Here is an 18,525-nt window from a genome sequence, read left to right on the forward strand (position 1 = left end):
ATCATCACTGTGAAGAATTGTCAGTGTGTAAATTTCTTCCATGGATTCTGGCCATCCTCTCCCATATAGCTCACCACCTGAGATAGTTGGCTTCAGGTCACGGGTAATTGACTTATCATGGACACAGAGCTGGTGTGTGTGTGTCAGAGGCAAAAATGGAATGCCGATCCTCATGATTCTAATACCAGCTTTCTATCCTCTACCACACTGACTCTTTAAAAATATTTGTTAATTTAAATTGAATGGGGGGCAGCTAGGTGGCACAGTAGATGGAGCACCAGCCCTGGAGTCAGGAGGACCTGAGTTCAAATCCGGCCTCAGAAACTTGACACTTACTAACTGTGTGACCTTGGACAAGTCACTTAACCCTCATTGCCCAACCAAAAAAAATTTAAAATTAAAAAAAGAAACAAAAAAAAATTAATTGAATGGAAAAGTAGAAAGAGCACTTGATTGGGAGTCAAAAAGCATGTGTTAAGATTTTAACCTTTCTATTTAGTTTTGCAATCACTGGCAAGTGATTTTCTCTTGCTGGGCCTCCTCTTCCTCTTTTGTAAATGAGGGATTTGGACTATGTGCTCTCCAAAGTATCTGCTTCTAAAGCCTGTGATTCTCTAAGAAGGAAGGGGCAGGGAGGAATCGGTATTTCTGTGTGTCTCTTTAATGGTGATAATGACAGTGTTTGTACTAATAAAGAGATTGAGTTATGAGGTTGACTTTAAGAACATTTTTCTGACATAAATTTGTTGAATTCCATGTTAAAAAATTGTCTTTTTCTTCTAGCAATTGCATTGTATCACAGAGTTCTAGTGCAATGGCTGAGGATGCTGTGGAATTAATCCAAATAAAAAAATAAAAATATATTCAGTGACACGTCATGTGCTTCACCTTCCTCATGTGATCTAAGCTTTTAGTGCTGATGCTAAACTTCCTGCTCTGCTCCTTCTCAGCTGGGTTTCTATTATCAGCACTGAAACCACAAGGTGCAGCATCTTCTTCTAGAAACTTAACTTGTTCAGCTGTCAGAACAAATTAGGAATTATTAGTAATGAAACACTGATGCACAAAACATCTAAAAGTTAGAAAAGAGGAGATGATATATGGTGAGGGACCATGTGACAATGGAGATACTCTTTGTTCTCTAAATTTCAGACAGCCTTGCAGATGCATGTTGTAAAAGATAAACAGAAACAAACCACAGCTAAAGGTTTTTTATGAAGGAACAATTTGAAAAAAATAATATAAATAACCCTGTCAAAGGTTTGAGGATATGCATTGTCGTAGTGTGGAGTGGTTTTAGAAATCAACCATCAAAAAGTCTTAAAAATGATTTTGAAAAAAGCATTTATATCATACATGCCTATATAGATACATATGCACATCTATGAATATTGCAACTCCCTCCCAAAACATGTTTGGAGATAGTCTAGTAATCTTTTTTAATCAGAAAGCAACTTTGAAATAGTTCATTCTAAATTACTTTATGAGCCAAGAAAACATAAAAAGGTGTTATTTCATGGCTCATAATATTTTGTTCTGCAATTCTGTGTAAAACATGAAAGCAAACTATATTTCACATATATAATAGGCAACCCAATGGAATGTCACTAAATCCAATCTATTCATTTGATTCTACTCATCATCAAGAAGAAATATGTGGTAGGGAGAGCAAGAGACAGACATTTTGTGATAGTGTTGAGGGAAAAAGAATATATCTGAATTTGTTGAGATGTCCCTTCTTCCTTGCTTCAGCCTTGATTTTAGTCTCAAGGTTTAAACCTACAGAATAATAATCAGTGTGAAATGTTAGAGGTATTCTGGTATATACCAACTGTTTGCCAACACACCAGCTTGGGGGAAAACACTGTGTGCATATGCGTATGTGTGTATATATGTATATATGTATACCATGTATATATGTATGTATATAAAACATTTATATTTATATACACATGCACATTATTCCTCTTGCAATACATGTATACATGCATAGGTGCGTGGAAAGAGATATTATATAGTAAAGATTTAAGAGGATGTTGTGAGAGGAGGGAAAAAAAGGGCTTTGAAATTTATACCATCATTTCTGTTAGAAAAATATAAGTATAGTAGGGTATCTGACCCAGACTCTTCTCTAGCTACCACCCCAATTTTTTTTGTGAGGCAATTGGGATTAAGTGACTTGCCCAGGGTCACACAGCTAGTAAGTGTCAAGCATCTAAGGCTGGATTTGAACTCAGGTCTTCCTGACTCCAGGGCCAGTGCTCTATCCACTGTGACCTGGAACTAGACCCCACCTTTGGGCTTCTGTTTTAGATTCCTATCCCAGGGACTTTTCCAGTACCAGACCCAAATGGTCAGTTCCAGACAAGACCCATATGCCTGGTTCCTGGCCACTGTGGCTTTCAAGAACATCTTATTCACCTCCTATACCCCAATATTTTCTCTAGTGTAGGTCAGGCACTGCTGTTTCCTGATAAGCTCCAATACCTCCTCCTACTTTTGCCCACTATAAGATGAATCTCCCAAGAGCTTACAGGACAGAACATTAACTACTTGCCATAAGAATTGACTTTCAACAATCTATTCATATCTTTCTCTCAATGAACCTTTTTTCTCTACCTATTGACTTTCTGTTTGGCCTCATTTCTCAATAGCATAATCTTACCTTGTGCAATCTGCATATCAGTGATTCTGAACCCCTGCCTGCTGCTATACCAATCCCATTCTCTATCCCTAAATGCCAACTTCCTTATGTCCAGACACCTCAGCCTAAACCCCTCTCCGTGCTTACCATATATTAGTCCATGTTTCCTTACCCCTTTCACTGTGCCCTCTGGAATACATTTTCCATCATGAACAAACTTTCTTTTATCTTAAAGGTCTCCCTCACTCCTTCCATCTTCTAGCACTCATTAAGATTTGTCTCCCTAATCATGGTACTGTTTCTCTTGCTACCCTTTCTAGTACTGACTGCACTTCCTTCATACCCCTGATGTGCTTACTATTCATGGTGGAAGAATTGTAATATTCTTTGACCCACAATGGCACTTCCAAACTTCCTTTATCACCTCCCCTTCTTTCCTTCCTTTTTTTATTTTTGCAGGGCAATGAGGGTTAAGTGACTTGCCCAGGGTCACACAGCTAGTATGTGTCAAATGTCTGAGGCCGGATTTGAACTCAGGTCCTCCTGAATCCACAGCCCATGCTTTGTCCACTGCGCCATCTAGCTGCCCTAAGGTTCATATTTTTCAAATTTCCTCCCCAAGCCTGATCATGGTAGTCAATCATCTAATGGCCCCCAGGAGTTTTCTTTCTTTCCTCAATGAATTCAGTTCCTGTTTCACAATCTTTTTCTCCACTCCTATTCTTGTCTTCATATTAGGAGACTTCAACATACATATTGATAATCCCATAAGTACTCTAACTTCCCAGTTTCCAAACTTAATAATTTCATATGACCTACACCTCCACTCCACCTCAGCTACATTACAGAGATGGTCATTCCTTGCCTTTGCCATGATTCACAAATGTCCTGCTTCTATGCTAATGGATTCCAAAATTCTTTTATCTAATTATAATCCTTCACCATTCCACTTTACACTCCATCATGCAACACCTAACTTTGTTCTTCATTTTTACTTCCATTCCCTCTGGCTATTCAAATCTACAGTATATATCAGAGTGTGACTCTGATGGACTGGCCACATTGTTTGAATGCCAAATGTATGCTTGCCTAAAAGACTATTTTATGGAGAACTCATGCAAGGAAGTTGCTCACATGGTGGTCAGAAGAAGTGATACAAGAACACTCTCAAAGTTTCTCTGAAGAACTTTGGAACTGATGGCATGACATGGAGATGCTGGCAAAGGACCACCCAGCATGGCAAGCCCCCATCAAAGAAGGTGGCATAGCTTTCAGACAAAGAAATCAAAGCTATCTGTGATCATATGAAAAAATGCTCTAAATCACTATTGATCAGAGAAATACAGATTCAAACAACTCTGAGGTATCACCTCACACCTATCAGAGTGGCAAATATAACAAAAAAGGAAAATATTGGATGTTGGAGGGGATGTGGGAAAACTGGGACACTAATCCACTGTTTGTGGAGTTGTGAACTGATGCAACCATTCTGGAGAGCAGTTTGGAACTATGGCCAAAGAGCTATAAAACTGTGTATACCCTTTGATCCAGCAATACCACTGCTAGGTTTATATTCCAAAGACATCCCCCCCACCCCGGCAAAAAAGGCCTATTTGTAGAAAAATATTTATAGCAGTTCTTTTTGTAGTGGCTAAGAATTGGAAATCAAAGGAATGCCCATCAATTGGGGAATGGTTAAATAAACTATGGTATATGATGGTGATGGAATATTATTGTGATATAAGAAATGACAAGCAAGATGATTTCAGAAATGCCTGGAAAGACTTGTATGAACTGATGTATAGTGAAATGAGCAGAACCAGGAGATCATTGTGTTGTACACATTGTTGTACAACATTGTTTGATGAAGAGCTGTGAATAACTTAACTATTTCCAGCAATACAATGATCCAAGATGATCCCAAAGGATTAGTGATGAAGCATCCTATGCACCTTCAGAGAAAGAACTGATATTGATTTAACAGACTGAAGCATGCTGTTTTCACTTTCATTTTTTCTTTGATTCAAGTTTTCTTATATAAAATGACTAATGTGATGATGTTTTACATAATTGCACATGTATAACTTATATCTAATTGCTTACTGCCTTGGGGAGAAAGGAAGGAAAGAAGGGATAAAATTTGGAACTCAAAACTTTAAATAAAAATGTTTATTATAAAAAAAGAAGCTGCTGTTCTCTATGAGTGAAGCAGAATTGCGATAGCTCAAAAGAAATGTGAGATACATAAATTTAGAGAGATATCCACTCCAAATGTTCATTTGGACTATTTGTTCCCAACCTATAGTAAAGCATTTTGAACTCATATTGGTCTGATCAGTCACAGTCAGATGCACTATACTTTGACTCTAACATAGTGATATATTTTTGGTTCTCTTTAAGAGCAAAAAATAACCATGGCCCTTGAATCTCTTAAAACTTTCCTTGGGGGCAGGTAGGTCATGCAGTGGATAAAATACCGGTCTTGGATTCACGAGGACCTGAGTTCAAATTCAGACTCAGATACTTGACACTTACTAGCTGTGTGACCCTGGGCAAGTCACTTAACCCTTATTGTCCCGCCAACCCCCCTCCCCCAAAAAACAAACAACAACAAAAACCCTTTCCTTGATCATGTTTTGTCAACCCCCAGACCTGGAATTTTCCTACCATCTACTTCATTAATTTCTATTCATATAATGATGAATGGAGGTGGATGAAATCACAAAACCATTAAAGTATCAATGCATTGGGCCCTCTCTGCAGTAAGGCAATCATTGTACTCGGCCATAACAGATTCAATATCCCACTCTCCATGTGGCGCAGCTAGGTGGCGCCATTCCACATCTCTTCTCCACTTTTCAGCTAAACTCCTTGGGAAAAGCATCTATGCTAGGTATCTTCACTTACTCTCTCACTTTCATCTAAATGCTTTGAAATTTGGCATTCAACATTATCATTCAATTGGAAACTCTTCTCTCCAAAGTTACTAAATGATATCTTAATTGTAAAATACAATGGCCTTTTCTCAATACTCATCCTTTTTTACTTTTCTACATTATTTGAGATTGTGGATTCTTTCTTCTCCTTGATATTCTCTTCTCTCTAGATCTTTGTGATATCAACAACTCCTTCTGAGTCTCCTTTTCTGGAGTTTTATCCGTGTCATGCCAACTAACTGGTGATCCCCAAGGTTCTGTGTTGGATCCACTTATCTTTTCCCTCTCTAGTGTCTTATTAAGTGACCTCATTAATTTCTATGAATACAATGACCAATTCCTAAGCAAACGATTCCCAGGTCTAAATATCTAGCCGTAGTCTTTCTCCTGAGCTAAATCCATGCATTACCAACTGCTTCTTGGACATCTGGAACTGGATTGAGGTTTGCTTCCTGTACATCTTAGATCAAAGTGAGTCAGTCAAATACTTAAACCTTGCCTTGGCTCAACTCTTTTGGCTCTTCCTCTATGAAGGCCTGCCAACATTTTCCCCACTGGCTAGAAAACAAAACAAAGCTGTGTGGCATGAGCTGTTGTGGCTTTTAACAATTTGAATCAAAGGTTGAATCGTAGGTGGAATAAGATGTCCCATAGGCATCTCAAATGCAACATGCCCCAAAACAGAGCTCATGTTCTTTCCTCTCAAATGATTCCTGCTTCCAAACTTCCCTTTCTTGTCAAGAGCACCACCATCTTCCCAGTTACCGAGGCTTGCAACCTGATGTCATTCTCAACTCCTCACTCTCATTCATGCTACATGATTTATTCAATTCATTGCCAAATCTCGTCATTTCTACGATCACATTTCTTGCATACATCTCCTTCTCTGCACCCACAGAAATCATTTCCCTAATTAAGGATCTTATCACCCCTCACCTGAACTATTTCAACAGCCTTCTAGTTATCTCCCTTCCTCAAGTCTTTCTCCTCTAATCCATCTTCTAGTCATCTGTCAAAGTGATTCCTATATCACAGATCTACTGATGTTACCCCTCCTCCTCCTCTCTACTCAGTAAAATCTAGTGGATCCTTCTTACCCCCAGGATCAAATACAAAAGTCTCTTTGCCATTTAAAGCTTATTATAACCTCACCCCATCGTACCTTTCCAGCCTTCCTACATTTTACTCCATGTACTGTACACTATAATTTAGGTATTCTCGTCTTCTTGTTGTTCCTTACACACATCATTCAATCTTCTGTCTCTATGCTTTTGTACTGACTACCTCCCAGCCTTGGGATGTTCTTGCTTTTACTCTGCCTCTTGGTTTTTCTGTCATCTTTCCAGTCTCAGGTTCAATTCCACCTTCTGCAGAAGGCCTTTCTTGGTCTCCTTTGCTATGCCTTCTCCATTAGAATGTCCTTGAGGGCAGGGTAACTTTTCTTTTCTTTTCTTTTGGTATCCCCAGTGCTTAGTGCCTGGCACAAAGTAAAATCTTAATTAGTGTTTTTATTGAGTGATTGATTGAAGTGTTTCAAAGGAAAGGGAACAAACAGAGCCTTTCTCTCTTTCTTCTGAAGCTTTCCGGTCAAGTGTTTATTATAACAATTTTGGTTGTGTGTGTCTCTAGGACAAATAAGTAAGGGGACTGGACAAAATAAACTAAAAACCTAAGTCAGTGCCATTTTTGTAATAAAAGATGTAAAGAAAGTCACAAGTTTTATGTAAGATTATAATCTTGATGGTAACATGGGTTTGGATGTTTGTCAAATTCATTTTAAATTGCCCATTTATTCATTCAACAAAATTAATAATTTTAGTTGAACAAATGTCTCTGTTTATAAGCCTCCCCCCTCCTGCCCCCGACTTGAGATTTGGGTAGGAAAAAAATCAATGCCTTCATGTAATTTATTTATTAACATGTAAGGTGATCCTCTTATAAATATATAAAGTAACAAAAAGGGATGTGTTGATACTTGTATGAGGTATAGGTGCTCTCCTGCCTTCTGTGATGGATGCCTCTTACATCCTGGTGGGTGGAGTAATAAGGGTGGTCCCTCCAGTTTGATGAATTTACTTTAAAGAACACATTATATCGGTGGAAAGTAGCATTTTCTTATTCAAGCACAGAAGTAAGAGTGGCATTGTTTGTAATTCTGTACTAATTGTTGCTGGGTGGTCAGTTAGCCCCAGCCCTTCTTGCTGTTCAGCATCCTGCTTCAGAAAACTAATCATACTGAGGTATCTCCCGGGTGTTGTGAATGTTCATTACTTAAGGTCCATAATCAGCTCTGGATGTTTTATAAGAGTGCTAAGTATTATTACTGTTACCTAATGTGAGGGTTTTTTTTTCTTCGTTCAAACAGAAGTAGCATTCAAAAGCTGATTTGAATGGATCCTTCAGTTTTGTTTTAAAACTACACATAGGCGGGGCAGCTAGATGGCGCAGTGGATAGAGCATTGGCCCTGGAGTCAGGAGTACCTGAGTTCAAATCCAGCCTCAGACACTTAACACTTACTAGCCGTGTGACCCTGGGCAAGTCACTTAATCCCAATTGCCTCACTAAAAAAATAAACAAACAAAAACAAAACAAAACAAAAAAACCCCTACACATAGGCAATTCTGGAGTAAAACTTGCTGCTTTGACTTAATATCCTGATGTAGGGGTGTACCTAGAAAGTCAGGGCCTCCCAAGATAACATTTTGGAAAGGGTCCATTTTGTTCTGTATTATTTATAAAATAAAAGATGCCCACTGCCCAGGGAAATGGTCACTTAGGAAGAAGTTACACATCTGGAGGGAGAAGGAATGAGGCACAGATCCTAGATTCCTCTGGTGCCTTCCACTTTTTCCTCACACAGGTAAGACATAGGCTAATGAGTAACTACTTCCCTTCCAAAAAACAAATAAACTAGTAATGGGTCTTTATCAAATAATTTCTTATGATTCTAGGTGTCTCATAATCTTAGAAGAATGTACCATAGGGACATTTCATGAAAAAGCAATTATGGGGTCTTAATTTTGATAACAATCCTTGATGAATCAGGAAAATCTGCCAATAGTCAATGGGGTTATTATTCTCAGGTTGTAGGGCTTTATTCCTTTGGTCTTTATGGGATAAGTACAAGGGCTGTGGACATAAAGCAAGCTGGGTTCTCCCTCGCAGAGATATAAAAGGTACCAATGTAGTCATGGCAGTGTGGGATGAGGAAGGGCCAGGTAACCAGAGGGTTGGCTAAGTAAATGATGATCTTGCATAAGTCACTCTCTCTCTTTAGTTTTCAGCTTCCCTATTCGTAAAATGGGGGGTTGGATTAAAGAGAACTATTAAGGCCCTTTGAAGCTCTAATATTCTGTAATTCATTCATTTATTCAATAAGCATTTATTAAGCTTACTTTTATTTATTAACCTAGCATATGTCAACCATCTGTGGTTCCAACTCTTATATACAAGATCTTTATCATTTGGGCATTCAGATTATTGTCTATAACTTGTTTCTTATTTACCCAGTAAAGTTTAGCAGTAGACATTTTCCACTGATTTCCAATGTCCTTGGGGACATTTTCTACTGTTCCAGTTAGTCAAGAAACATTTATTAATCACCTAGTGTATGCCACGCACTATACAAAATGCTGGGAATATAAAGAAAGGCAAAACCAGTCCCCATTCTCAAGAAGCACACTAAGAAGGGAACAAACCAGGAAATCTAAATCAGAATGTAGACCCTAACAAAATAAATTTAGGCTAGTTTGTCTTCACATAATGGCAGCAAATATTAAGACACTCGGGGCACTTGGCATTCTAGCCTATGGTTCTGATTTTTAAAAGCCACAGCAGCTCATGATCCACAGCTTTGCTTTGTTTTCTAGCCAGTGAGAAAAATGTTGGCAGGCTTTCATAGAAGAAAAAAGCAAAAGAGTTAAGCCAGAGCAAAGCTTAAGTACTTACCGACTCACTTTGCTCCAAAATGTACAGGAAGCAAACTTCAAGTATGTATTTTTCTCTTCTTTCATTGAACCATTTTAAGGGATAAAATCCTCCCAACTCATAACTTTAAAGTAAACTTATGTATATATGTATCTTTATATATTTATCTGTATATATGTATGTGTACCCCCACATACATATGTGTGTATATATACATATATATGTATATATACACATATATATACATATATATCCTGTTTCTATAATATTCATGGGAGAAGAAAATTCAATTTTGATGATCTATTATATGATAGCTTTCAAATTTCTTGTGGCTGGAGCATCACTTTTATATTAGGGGAAGGCATAAGGGAAGGGAACAAATATACAAGTGATATGTACCAGGTACATATGATATGAAACAATTTCCCTTTATTTCACTGGCAATGTGTACAGGCAACAAGTTGTGTATGATGGATTTAGAGCCGGAAAGAACCTTAGAGATCATATCATCTAGTCCTCTCATTTTACAGACAAGGAAATGATCTGGAAGACATTGAATGGCTTGTTCAAAGTCATACAGAAGGTAAATGGCAGAGGTGGGATTACACACACACACACACAGGTATAATACATGTATACACATAGAGGGTGTTCCAAAAGTTGTAGTGAAGTTTCAAGTTCTTATAGCTTAAAACTGCCCCAAGACTTTTGGGACACACATAGAGTTATATAGATAGATATAGATATGGATATAGATATGGTTATAAATATGGATGTAGATCTGTGTGTGGAGAGACAGATAGAGAGAGGGGCAGGCAATAAATTTTGTGATTATAAAGATTTATAGTTGTATACATCTATCTTTCTTAGACTAGCACCCGGGGCTATAAAAAAGTAATAATAATGATAATATTTTTAAATGCCCCCCCCCCCAAATCTGGCCAAGAAAGGAAGAGAGGTACAGTGGAAAGTATTGTTTGCTCGTTTTTTTTGTATTTATATCCCTACCATCCAAGGCAGTGATTGGTACACAGTAGGGGCTTAATAAATGCTTGTTGATTAATTGATGGAGGGTTTGGGTTCAAATGACCTGTATGACCTTGGGCAAGTTATGTAACCTCTCTGGGCCTCAGTCTCCTCATCTGTAAAATGAGGGGTCAGGACTAGATGGACTCTAAGGGCCATATTTATGAACATTTTTTGGAAATTCTAAAAGTCATCCTAGAGATGTAAATAAGAGTTCTTTAATCATGGCTTAACTCAAAAAGACAACCACCTGACTTTCCCATTTTTTATAACAGAAATATAAGGTGAGGTTTTGAGTTGTTCTTTCACTTGTGATTAGGTTAGTACCGCCAGAAGCAAGAGAGAAATATATGTTGAATTCAGAAGTTTGATAATTTTCTAAACTCAGCTTTTTCAAATGACATTTCCACCATTAGGTAGAAATGAAGAATCAACATTTTTTCCCTGCCTGACTCTTTTGGACTATAGCCATAAAATAGTGTTCCCTTGCTAAATAAAATAGCAAGAAAGCTGATTCTACAACATTCATGGGAGGGGGAAAATCAATGTTTATGATATATTTTATTGTTTTTTACCTACTACTGGCTTTCAAATTGCTAGTGGTGAGAGAAATAATTTTAAATTAAACAAGTTACCTTTGTTTCTCTGACAGAATAGGGTACATGGAGCAAGACTGCAAGAGTCTTTTTGTGGGTAACACATTTAGATCTATAAAGAATCTAAGAGATCGTTTGGTCTAATCCCATTATATTTCAGATAAGAAAACAAGTGAAGAGACAATAAAATGACTTGTCTAGAGGTTCACAGTTATTAAATGGCAGAGATGTGATTAAAATCCAGGTTTATTCAATCAATTAAGTATTTATTAAGGGTCTACTATGCACCAGGCACCATGCTAGATATTGGGAAATATAAAGACAAAAAAGAAATAGCTCCTGCCCTCAGGGAGTTTATATTCTATAAGGCGAATCAATATATACACAAATAAACCTATACCTATATATATATATATATAAACAAAACAAATACAAGGTTATTTTGAGAGGGAGTCAGGGTTGGGGTGGGAGTGAATCAGGAAGTACAAGGTAGTGCTTGAGCTGAGTTTTGAAGGAAATAGGATTCTAAAAGTTGGAGGTGAGGAGGGAGTCCATCCCAGACATGGAATTCCAGTGTAAAGGCGTGGCGATTGGAGATCAAGTATCCCGACTCCCAATCCATTGATCTCTCCAGTATTTGAGATGGAACTATCTTATTATTATTTTGATAGAAAAGTTAACATATGAAGGTAAATAATGAAATATATAAGACGTTACAGTAAAGTGATACAGTTATATGGTGTTCATAGTTATTGAACTTCCAAGATGGCTTTATGACATCAATATGGTCCTGACTCTTGGAATGTGGACACTTACATTCCATATAAATATGTATGACCTGTAAGCTTTGAACTTTGGAAGACATGGTTTTAAGGATGATATCTCTTACACACTAACTCACTTAAAAGCAGTTTTATTTAAAGTCACATTATTACCTTAGACCAGTTTATTTTGAAATGGTCCATTTGGCAATAGTATGAACTGTTACCCTCGTGTAATCACACACACACACACACACACACACACACACACACACACACACACACACATTCCAGCACATTCCAAGAATGTGGTCATGCAGTTCCAATTTTATTTCCTCCATTGCATGGAGCATTAAACTTCTATTATAATGTATTTGCACATGTAATTATAAAAGATAAGTAAAATGATTTAGGAGCATTAAGAATCACTTGAATACTGCTGAACAACCTTTTAAGCTGATTATCTATCAGTAACACCAATTGCACTGCCTATGCTTATGGAAAGACTGTTCCAAATCATTACTTAATTCATGACATCTTAGACATCATCAGCAAAACATTTAAATACCAGCTAGACAAGGGAGAAAAAGAATTAGTTGCAATTTAATTTTATTTGACATTCCTATTATAACATGCAGAGAAGAAAAAATTGGGGCAGGGTGTTATTGTGAGTATTGCCTTTCTCTGCAGGGCCTACATTGAAGCCATTGTTCCCACCCCCATAGGACCCCATACTTCCTAACAGATCCTCTGTTTTGCTACCTTTTGGGTGAAGTGAAGTCATTCTTTAAGAATGCAGAACCAAAGACCGTTTGGCTTCGGAAGATAACTTCAGACCTCCAAAGAACAATGCAGTATAGTTTTAAGCATTATGGAAGAAGTCTTTTTTGGTCTTTGAGGGAGCTGTAAACCAGTGGTAGATCAAGATATGCAGGTAGTTCCTTTCAAAGACTTTACCATTAACTTTCTCTCCAGACTTTCTCCCTAATCAGGACCTTCAGGATCAGTACCTAGTCCTCACCCTTCACAAACTCAGTCCTGTAGAGAAATGAAACTTAATTGCTCCATGTTGAAGTTTGAGGATTCATATTGTCAGTTTATGAGTTTCTATTGTTTGAAGAAAGTGGATTAGCTTCCTTTTTTATTCTTCTGTGAATCAGTCAGCCAACAAACATTTGTTTTATTTAACATTCATTTTTTAAAGTTCCAAATTATTTTCCTCCTTCCAGCTTTTCCCTCATCCATTGAGAAGGCAAGCACTATGATATCCATTATACATATGAAGTCATGCGAAACATATTTTCATATTAGCCATGTTGCAAAAAAATAGCAAGAAAAATAAAGGAACCAACAAACATTTGTTAAGCACTAACTATATACTACTGTTCACTGGGCTCGATACAGGGGATAGAAAGAAATCTAACACCTGCCCCCAAGAAGCTTGTATTCTAAGAGGTGGACCTCATTGAGTTGGAGAACATTAAATAACAGTTTATCGGACATTATAATACTTGCCCAAGTAGTGTTTGAAGCCTAGAATTATAAGGAAGTAAAAAAATCTATTCCTGAATGGATTTTCAGGGTTTCTTGAGATTTAAGACTCGAACCTGCTTCCATTTATTTATTTATCTATCTATCTATCTATCTATCTATTCATTCATTTATTTATCTATCTATCTATCTATTCATCTATTTATTTATTTGTTTGTATATCTATCTATGTATCTATCTGTCTATCTATCTATCTATCCACCTGCTTGCTTGCTTGCTATACCTCCCAAAGCTTAGGTGAATATCCTCCAGTGCTATGTGGCTTCTAGATTCAGCCTTACCCCACTTCCAAGTTTCCTACATCTAAAAATAGCTCAGACATATGTGGCTGTTGAGAAAACTAGCTTATTTATTTACAGCCAGTGTTAAGAGGAGGGAAATAATGGAATAGGGCCAAATCAGGTGAGACTTACCTTCAGAAGACTATAAATAGCTGGACTGCAACCCCAACAGGCAACAGAAGATAGATGAATTGGTAAGGTAACCAGACATCTTGGGTTTTCTTGGACAGTATCAGGATCTAATGTCCTTTGGGCAAATGCTTGAGTTAAAATCCAGGCATGTGGGTCTTTTCCCCCTAGAAACCAAGAGAAGGCCCCAAATATAGTTACAGGAAGTATATATACTTATGGGAAGTGCTTACGTACTTTGTGGATTTGTGTATCTAGCAAAAACAGATGAAGCTACTTTGGGGATTTTTTCCTACTTAAGATAAACTATGAGAGGACAGTTAACAACTAGTCATGGTGCTCTAGTAGTTTGTCATTGGCATGGAACCTGGGAGTCCTGCCTATAATGGAAAAATACTCTTCCACAACTGGTTTTACAGTTGAGGAATATGTGCAGAAAGAAGGATACCATCCATCCCCCACAACACAGGAGGCCAGGACTTCTCTGTAGGAAGCTCATTCCTTAGTCCTCTCTTTGAGAGGATGCTCATTTTGGGGCTGTAGTGAACATACTATATCCCAAACTTCTCTATTTGTGGCTCTTCACAACCTGGCCCTTCTGTCTTTCCAAGCTTATTACAAATGATTCCCCTCTGGGAACTCTATGATTCGGTAAGACCGACCTACCTGCTGTTCTTTACATATGATGCTCAGCCCCACTCATCTGCTCTCTCCATGCCTTTACACTGTTTATCTCCCATTTCTGAAATACTTTCCTTCGTAACCTCTGCTTTGACACAGTTTCAAATTCAACATGTCTGAAACAGGGATTCATTATCCTCTCTCTAAAACCTGACCCTCCCCTTAACTTCCCTCTGAGGATCCCAGGCTTCATTTAAGACTCAACTCAAATACCTCTCTGTGTATACATATACACACATACAGAAATACATATGTGTACATATATGCAAGAACACACATATTTCCTTTAGGATTCATATGCATATCTATATATAGTATGTGTTTATACACATACATGACTCCTAGGTGTCACAGTGGACAGAGAGCCAGGCCTGGAATCATGAAGACTCTTCTTTGTGAGTTGAAATCCAGCCTCAGACATTTACTAGCTATGTGACCCTAGGCAAGTCACTTAATCTTGTGTGCCTCAGTTTCCTCATCTGTAAAATGAGCCAGAGAAGAAAATGACCAACCATTCCAGTATCTTTGCCAAGAAAACCCCAAATGGGGCCATGGGGAGTCAGACACAACTGAAAAATGATTTAACTTACACATATATACGTACATATGTAATGTGTGTATATAAATACACGATAGTTTCTAGTTCTTTCCCCTCTTAGATTGTTGTTGTTCAGTCATTTTTCAGTCATGACCCCATTTGGGGTTTTCTTGCCAAAGATACTGGAGTGGTTTGCCATTTTCTTCTCTTAGTTTACCTTCTATCTATTATGTATTTATCTTGTATGTGCAGATTCATGTGTATGTTAGAATATACTCTCAACTCCTTCAGCTAATATGAAAGACTTCGCATCCCCATAGCTTAACCTGGCACATGCCTAGTGATAACTCCCAGCATTACATCCCACATGGGTTGGTCAAAATCACTGTCATTTAATTGAAGAAGAAGCTTAGTGGAAATGTGGCACAAGGGAGAGGGTAACAGGAGGAGAAAAGGACAAGGTTATTAGAAGATATTAGGAGGTCACCAATGACCTTCCAGTTGTCAAATATAATGACTTCTCGGTAGCATCATAGGATGTATAGAACTAGAAGGGACTTAGATGTTTTCTAGTCCAACCCTCTCTTCTTATCAAGAAAGAAACAGAGAGATTCAGAAAATTTGTGACTTGTCTAAGGTCACGCAGCTGGCAAGTAGGCAAGTGGTAGGGGATTCTCAGCAACATTTAGCAAATAGTAACATTTGCTATTCCTTCTTTCTCTATATACTCTTCTTCCTTAACTTCCACATCTTCAATGGCTTCCACACTCTCCTCTTAGTTCTCTGAGTGTTCCTTCTTAGTCTATATTCGCTATATTAAATTCAATTCAGTTCAATATGACACAATTCAATAAAAATTTATTAAATTCCTACCATGTGTCAGGGACTGTGCTCTTTTTCTATCAGTCCACTAAGTGTGGGCATCCCTACAGTCTCTATCTTAGGTCCTATTCTCTTTGTTCTTTTCCATCTCAATCCACTCTAAAAGCTTCTTTATTACCTCTGTGCAGATTATTCCCAAATCTAGTACCTCCTGACTTGATCTCACCTGTAAACTCCAGACTCATATTTTTAACTACCTGCTGCAATTTTCTCCTTCAGCATTTCATGTTCAACATACCTAAAATGGGAACTTATCATCTTCCCTCCAAACCTGATCTCCCTCCAAACTTCCTAGTTTCTGTTTTTTAGTCATCCAGGTTCAAAACCTTAGAGTCAATCTTGCTTTTCTCCTTCTGTCATCTTTCCTGTATTGTCATTTGTGAAGTCCTATTATTTCTGCCTCTGAAATATCTCCCTTATTCATTACTTCCATTTCACTTTCTCCAACCTATTCCCTTGCTCAGTTCTACATCCTAAGTGGTTTCCAGGTCTCTAAACTCTTCTTTGTCAATTTTTTTTCACACACTACTGCCAGCATAATTTTCCTAATGCACCAGTCTAGTCACGCCACTTCACTATGAGAAGCCTGAATTGACTTCTCATTGATGATCAAATAAATAGCTTAGCATCATACCCTTTCCTTCCTAGGCTGCTTCTATTCTCCCTTTTTGCACTTCCCTTTGAGTTCTCTTTACTTCAGCCAAACAGGAACCTCCTATTTTATCTTTCCCTCTCAACTGCTGTGCATATAGTAGATACTTTAGAAATGTTAGATGAATTGTTATTGTACTGAATTGAATAGTGGACAAGGCAACTATCTGAAGTCATAGGCTGGTGATCATGAAGAAATGAAAGAGGGAAGAAAAACAGAAAGAATGTCATTAGTGTGCTAACAAATTAGCATTCCATGCATAATGATTTATTAATTTTTACCCTTGGAATAAAATGTTGTAGTTTCATGTAATTCATATTTATATTTTTCACATACAGGACATATATTATGTGTAAATGAAAATGTTCATAAATATAAATATGTAATATATCTGCTATGCTTTTTATGATCCTAAGAGAGTGAAAACTTTTTCTTCTTTTTTAATAGGTAGAAAACAGACCAAAATATTATGGAAGAGAGTAAGTACATATTGCTATGTAACATTTTATTGGTGATGTGAACTTAAAGAATGGTAATAGAAATGAAAAAATAGCCTAAAGGGGTTAGTGTGGTTTTTTTCCCAATCCAATAAATCTAATAAACACTTATTAAAGGCCAAGCACTGCGTTAAGTACTGGGGATACAATTAGTAAAAACAAAAATAGTACCTCCCCTCAGCAATCTTACAATCTAAAGGATGAGACAACACACAAAAAGAGACAGGAAATCCTTAGGGAAGGGGGAACAGAACATTGGGGATACCTGGAGAAGGGCAGCAGATGCAAAGTGGAGTTTAACATTTGAAAAATACTAAGTCTGTCTTTACATTGGAATCTGTTTGCTTTCTTGGGTTACTATCATGAAATCTAAAAATATATAACATGTAATTAAATATGATAATATGTAAAACTGATGTCATGTTCTAGCAGCAGAACTTATAATATCTTGTTGCTTTTAGAGACAACAGTTTTTTGTACCGAGCTTTGGACTTGTAGTCAGGTGGCCAGTTTGGTGTGGGGCAGGTTGAGAAATGAATGTAGTTAAGTAACTTACAGGTGTGAGGCATCAGAGCAGTCAGTAAAATCATCTCAGCTACTCTGGCCACCACAGTTTGCATCACACTGTTCTGCTGTCACACTTCAACTGAGGAAGGAAAGCCCAGTTCCCTGAGTAAAACTCCAGAGAGTGGGTTAATTTCACCTCCGTACAATTGAGTGGTCTTGTGAATAAAGAAAAGAGGACAGACAGTAAAGATACTCCAAGAGTGCTATGAAGAAAACTTTGTAGCCAATTGGATATGGCAGGAGTAGGGAGGGATCTGAAAAGATAGGGACAAGGAAGAGTTAAGGATGTTTCCAAGGTTATGACCCAGATGACTAGAGGAACAGTGTTGGTGGCCCTTCATGAAAATAGGGAAGTTTGGAGGAAGGGTGATTTTAAGGGGAAATATGAGTTGCATTTCAGACGTGTTGAATTTGAGATGTCAGTGAGCTATTCATGTGACTTGGGCTCAAAAGACCATTGCAGAAAGAGGTTAGGGATAGACATTTAGATTTTAGAGTCATCTTTATAGTGGTGGTTATTGTTTGTCCTTCGTTCTCAAAAAGGACCATGGCAGGGGGCAGCTAGGTGGAGCAGTGGATAGAGCACCGGCCCTGGATTCAGGAGGACCTGAGTTCAAATCTGGCCTCAGACACTTGACATTTACTAGCTGTGTGACCCTGGGCAAGTCACTTAGCCCTCATTGCCCCGCAAAGAAAAAAGAAAGAAAAAAAAGGACCATGGCATCAGGAAGGTGATGTCATGACTTGCAGTGAATTGGATTTAAGTGAGGGAGGGCTGTGCAAAGTCATCAACTTCACTCTCTCCTCCAGAGCCATCTGGGTCTAGTGGCAAGATATAGATCAGAACAACTGGAAA

At 37.8% G+C, this 18,525-nt stretch overlaps 1 protein-coding gene across 1 annotated transcript in view; it reads left to right on the forward strand.

Moving 5' to 3' along the window:
• Positions 1-18,525, forward strand: part of CHN1 (chimerin 1) — a 297,373-nt gene that overhangs the window by 85,591 nt on the left and 193,257 nt on the right. Inside the window, exon 4 of the mRNA XM_043994209.1 lies at positions 17,053-17,084. Within this exon, the coding sequence (XP_043850144.1) occupies positions 17,053-17,084 (32 nt within the window). The remainder of the gene's footprint in view (positions 1-17,052; positions 17,085-18,525) is intronic.

This window comes from Dromiciops gliroides, chromosome 3 (genome assembly GCF_019393635.1).
Source record: "Dromiciops gliroides isolate mDroGli1 chromosome 3, mDroGli1.pri, whole genome shotgun sequence".
NCBI classification, from domain to species: domain Eukaryota; kingdom Metazoa; phylum Chordata; class Mammalia; order Microbiotheria; family Microbiotheriidae; genus Dromiciops; species Dromiciops gliroides.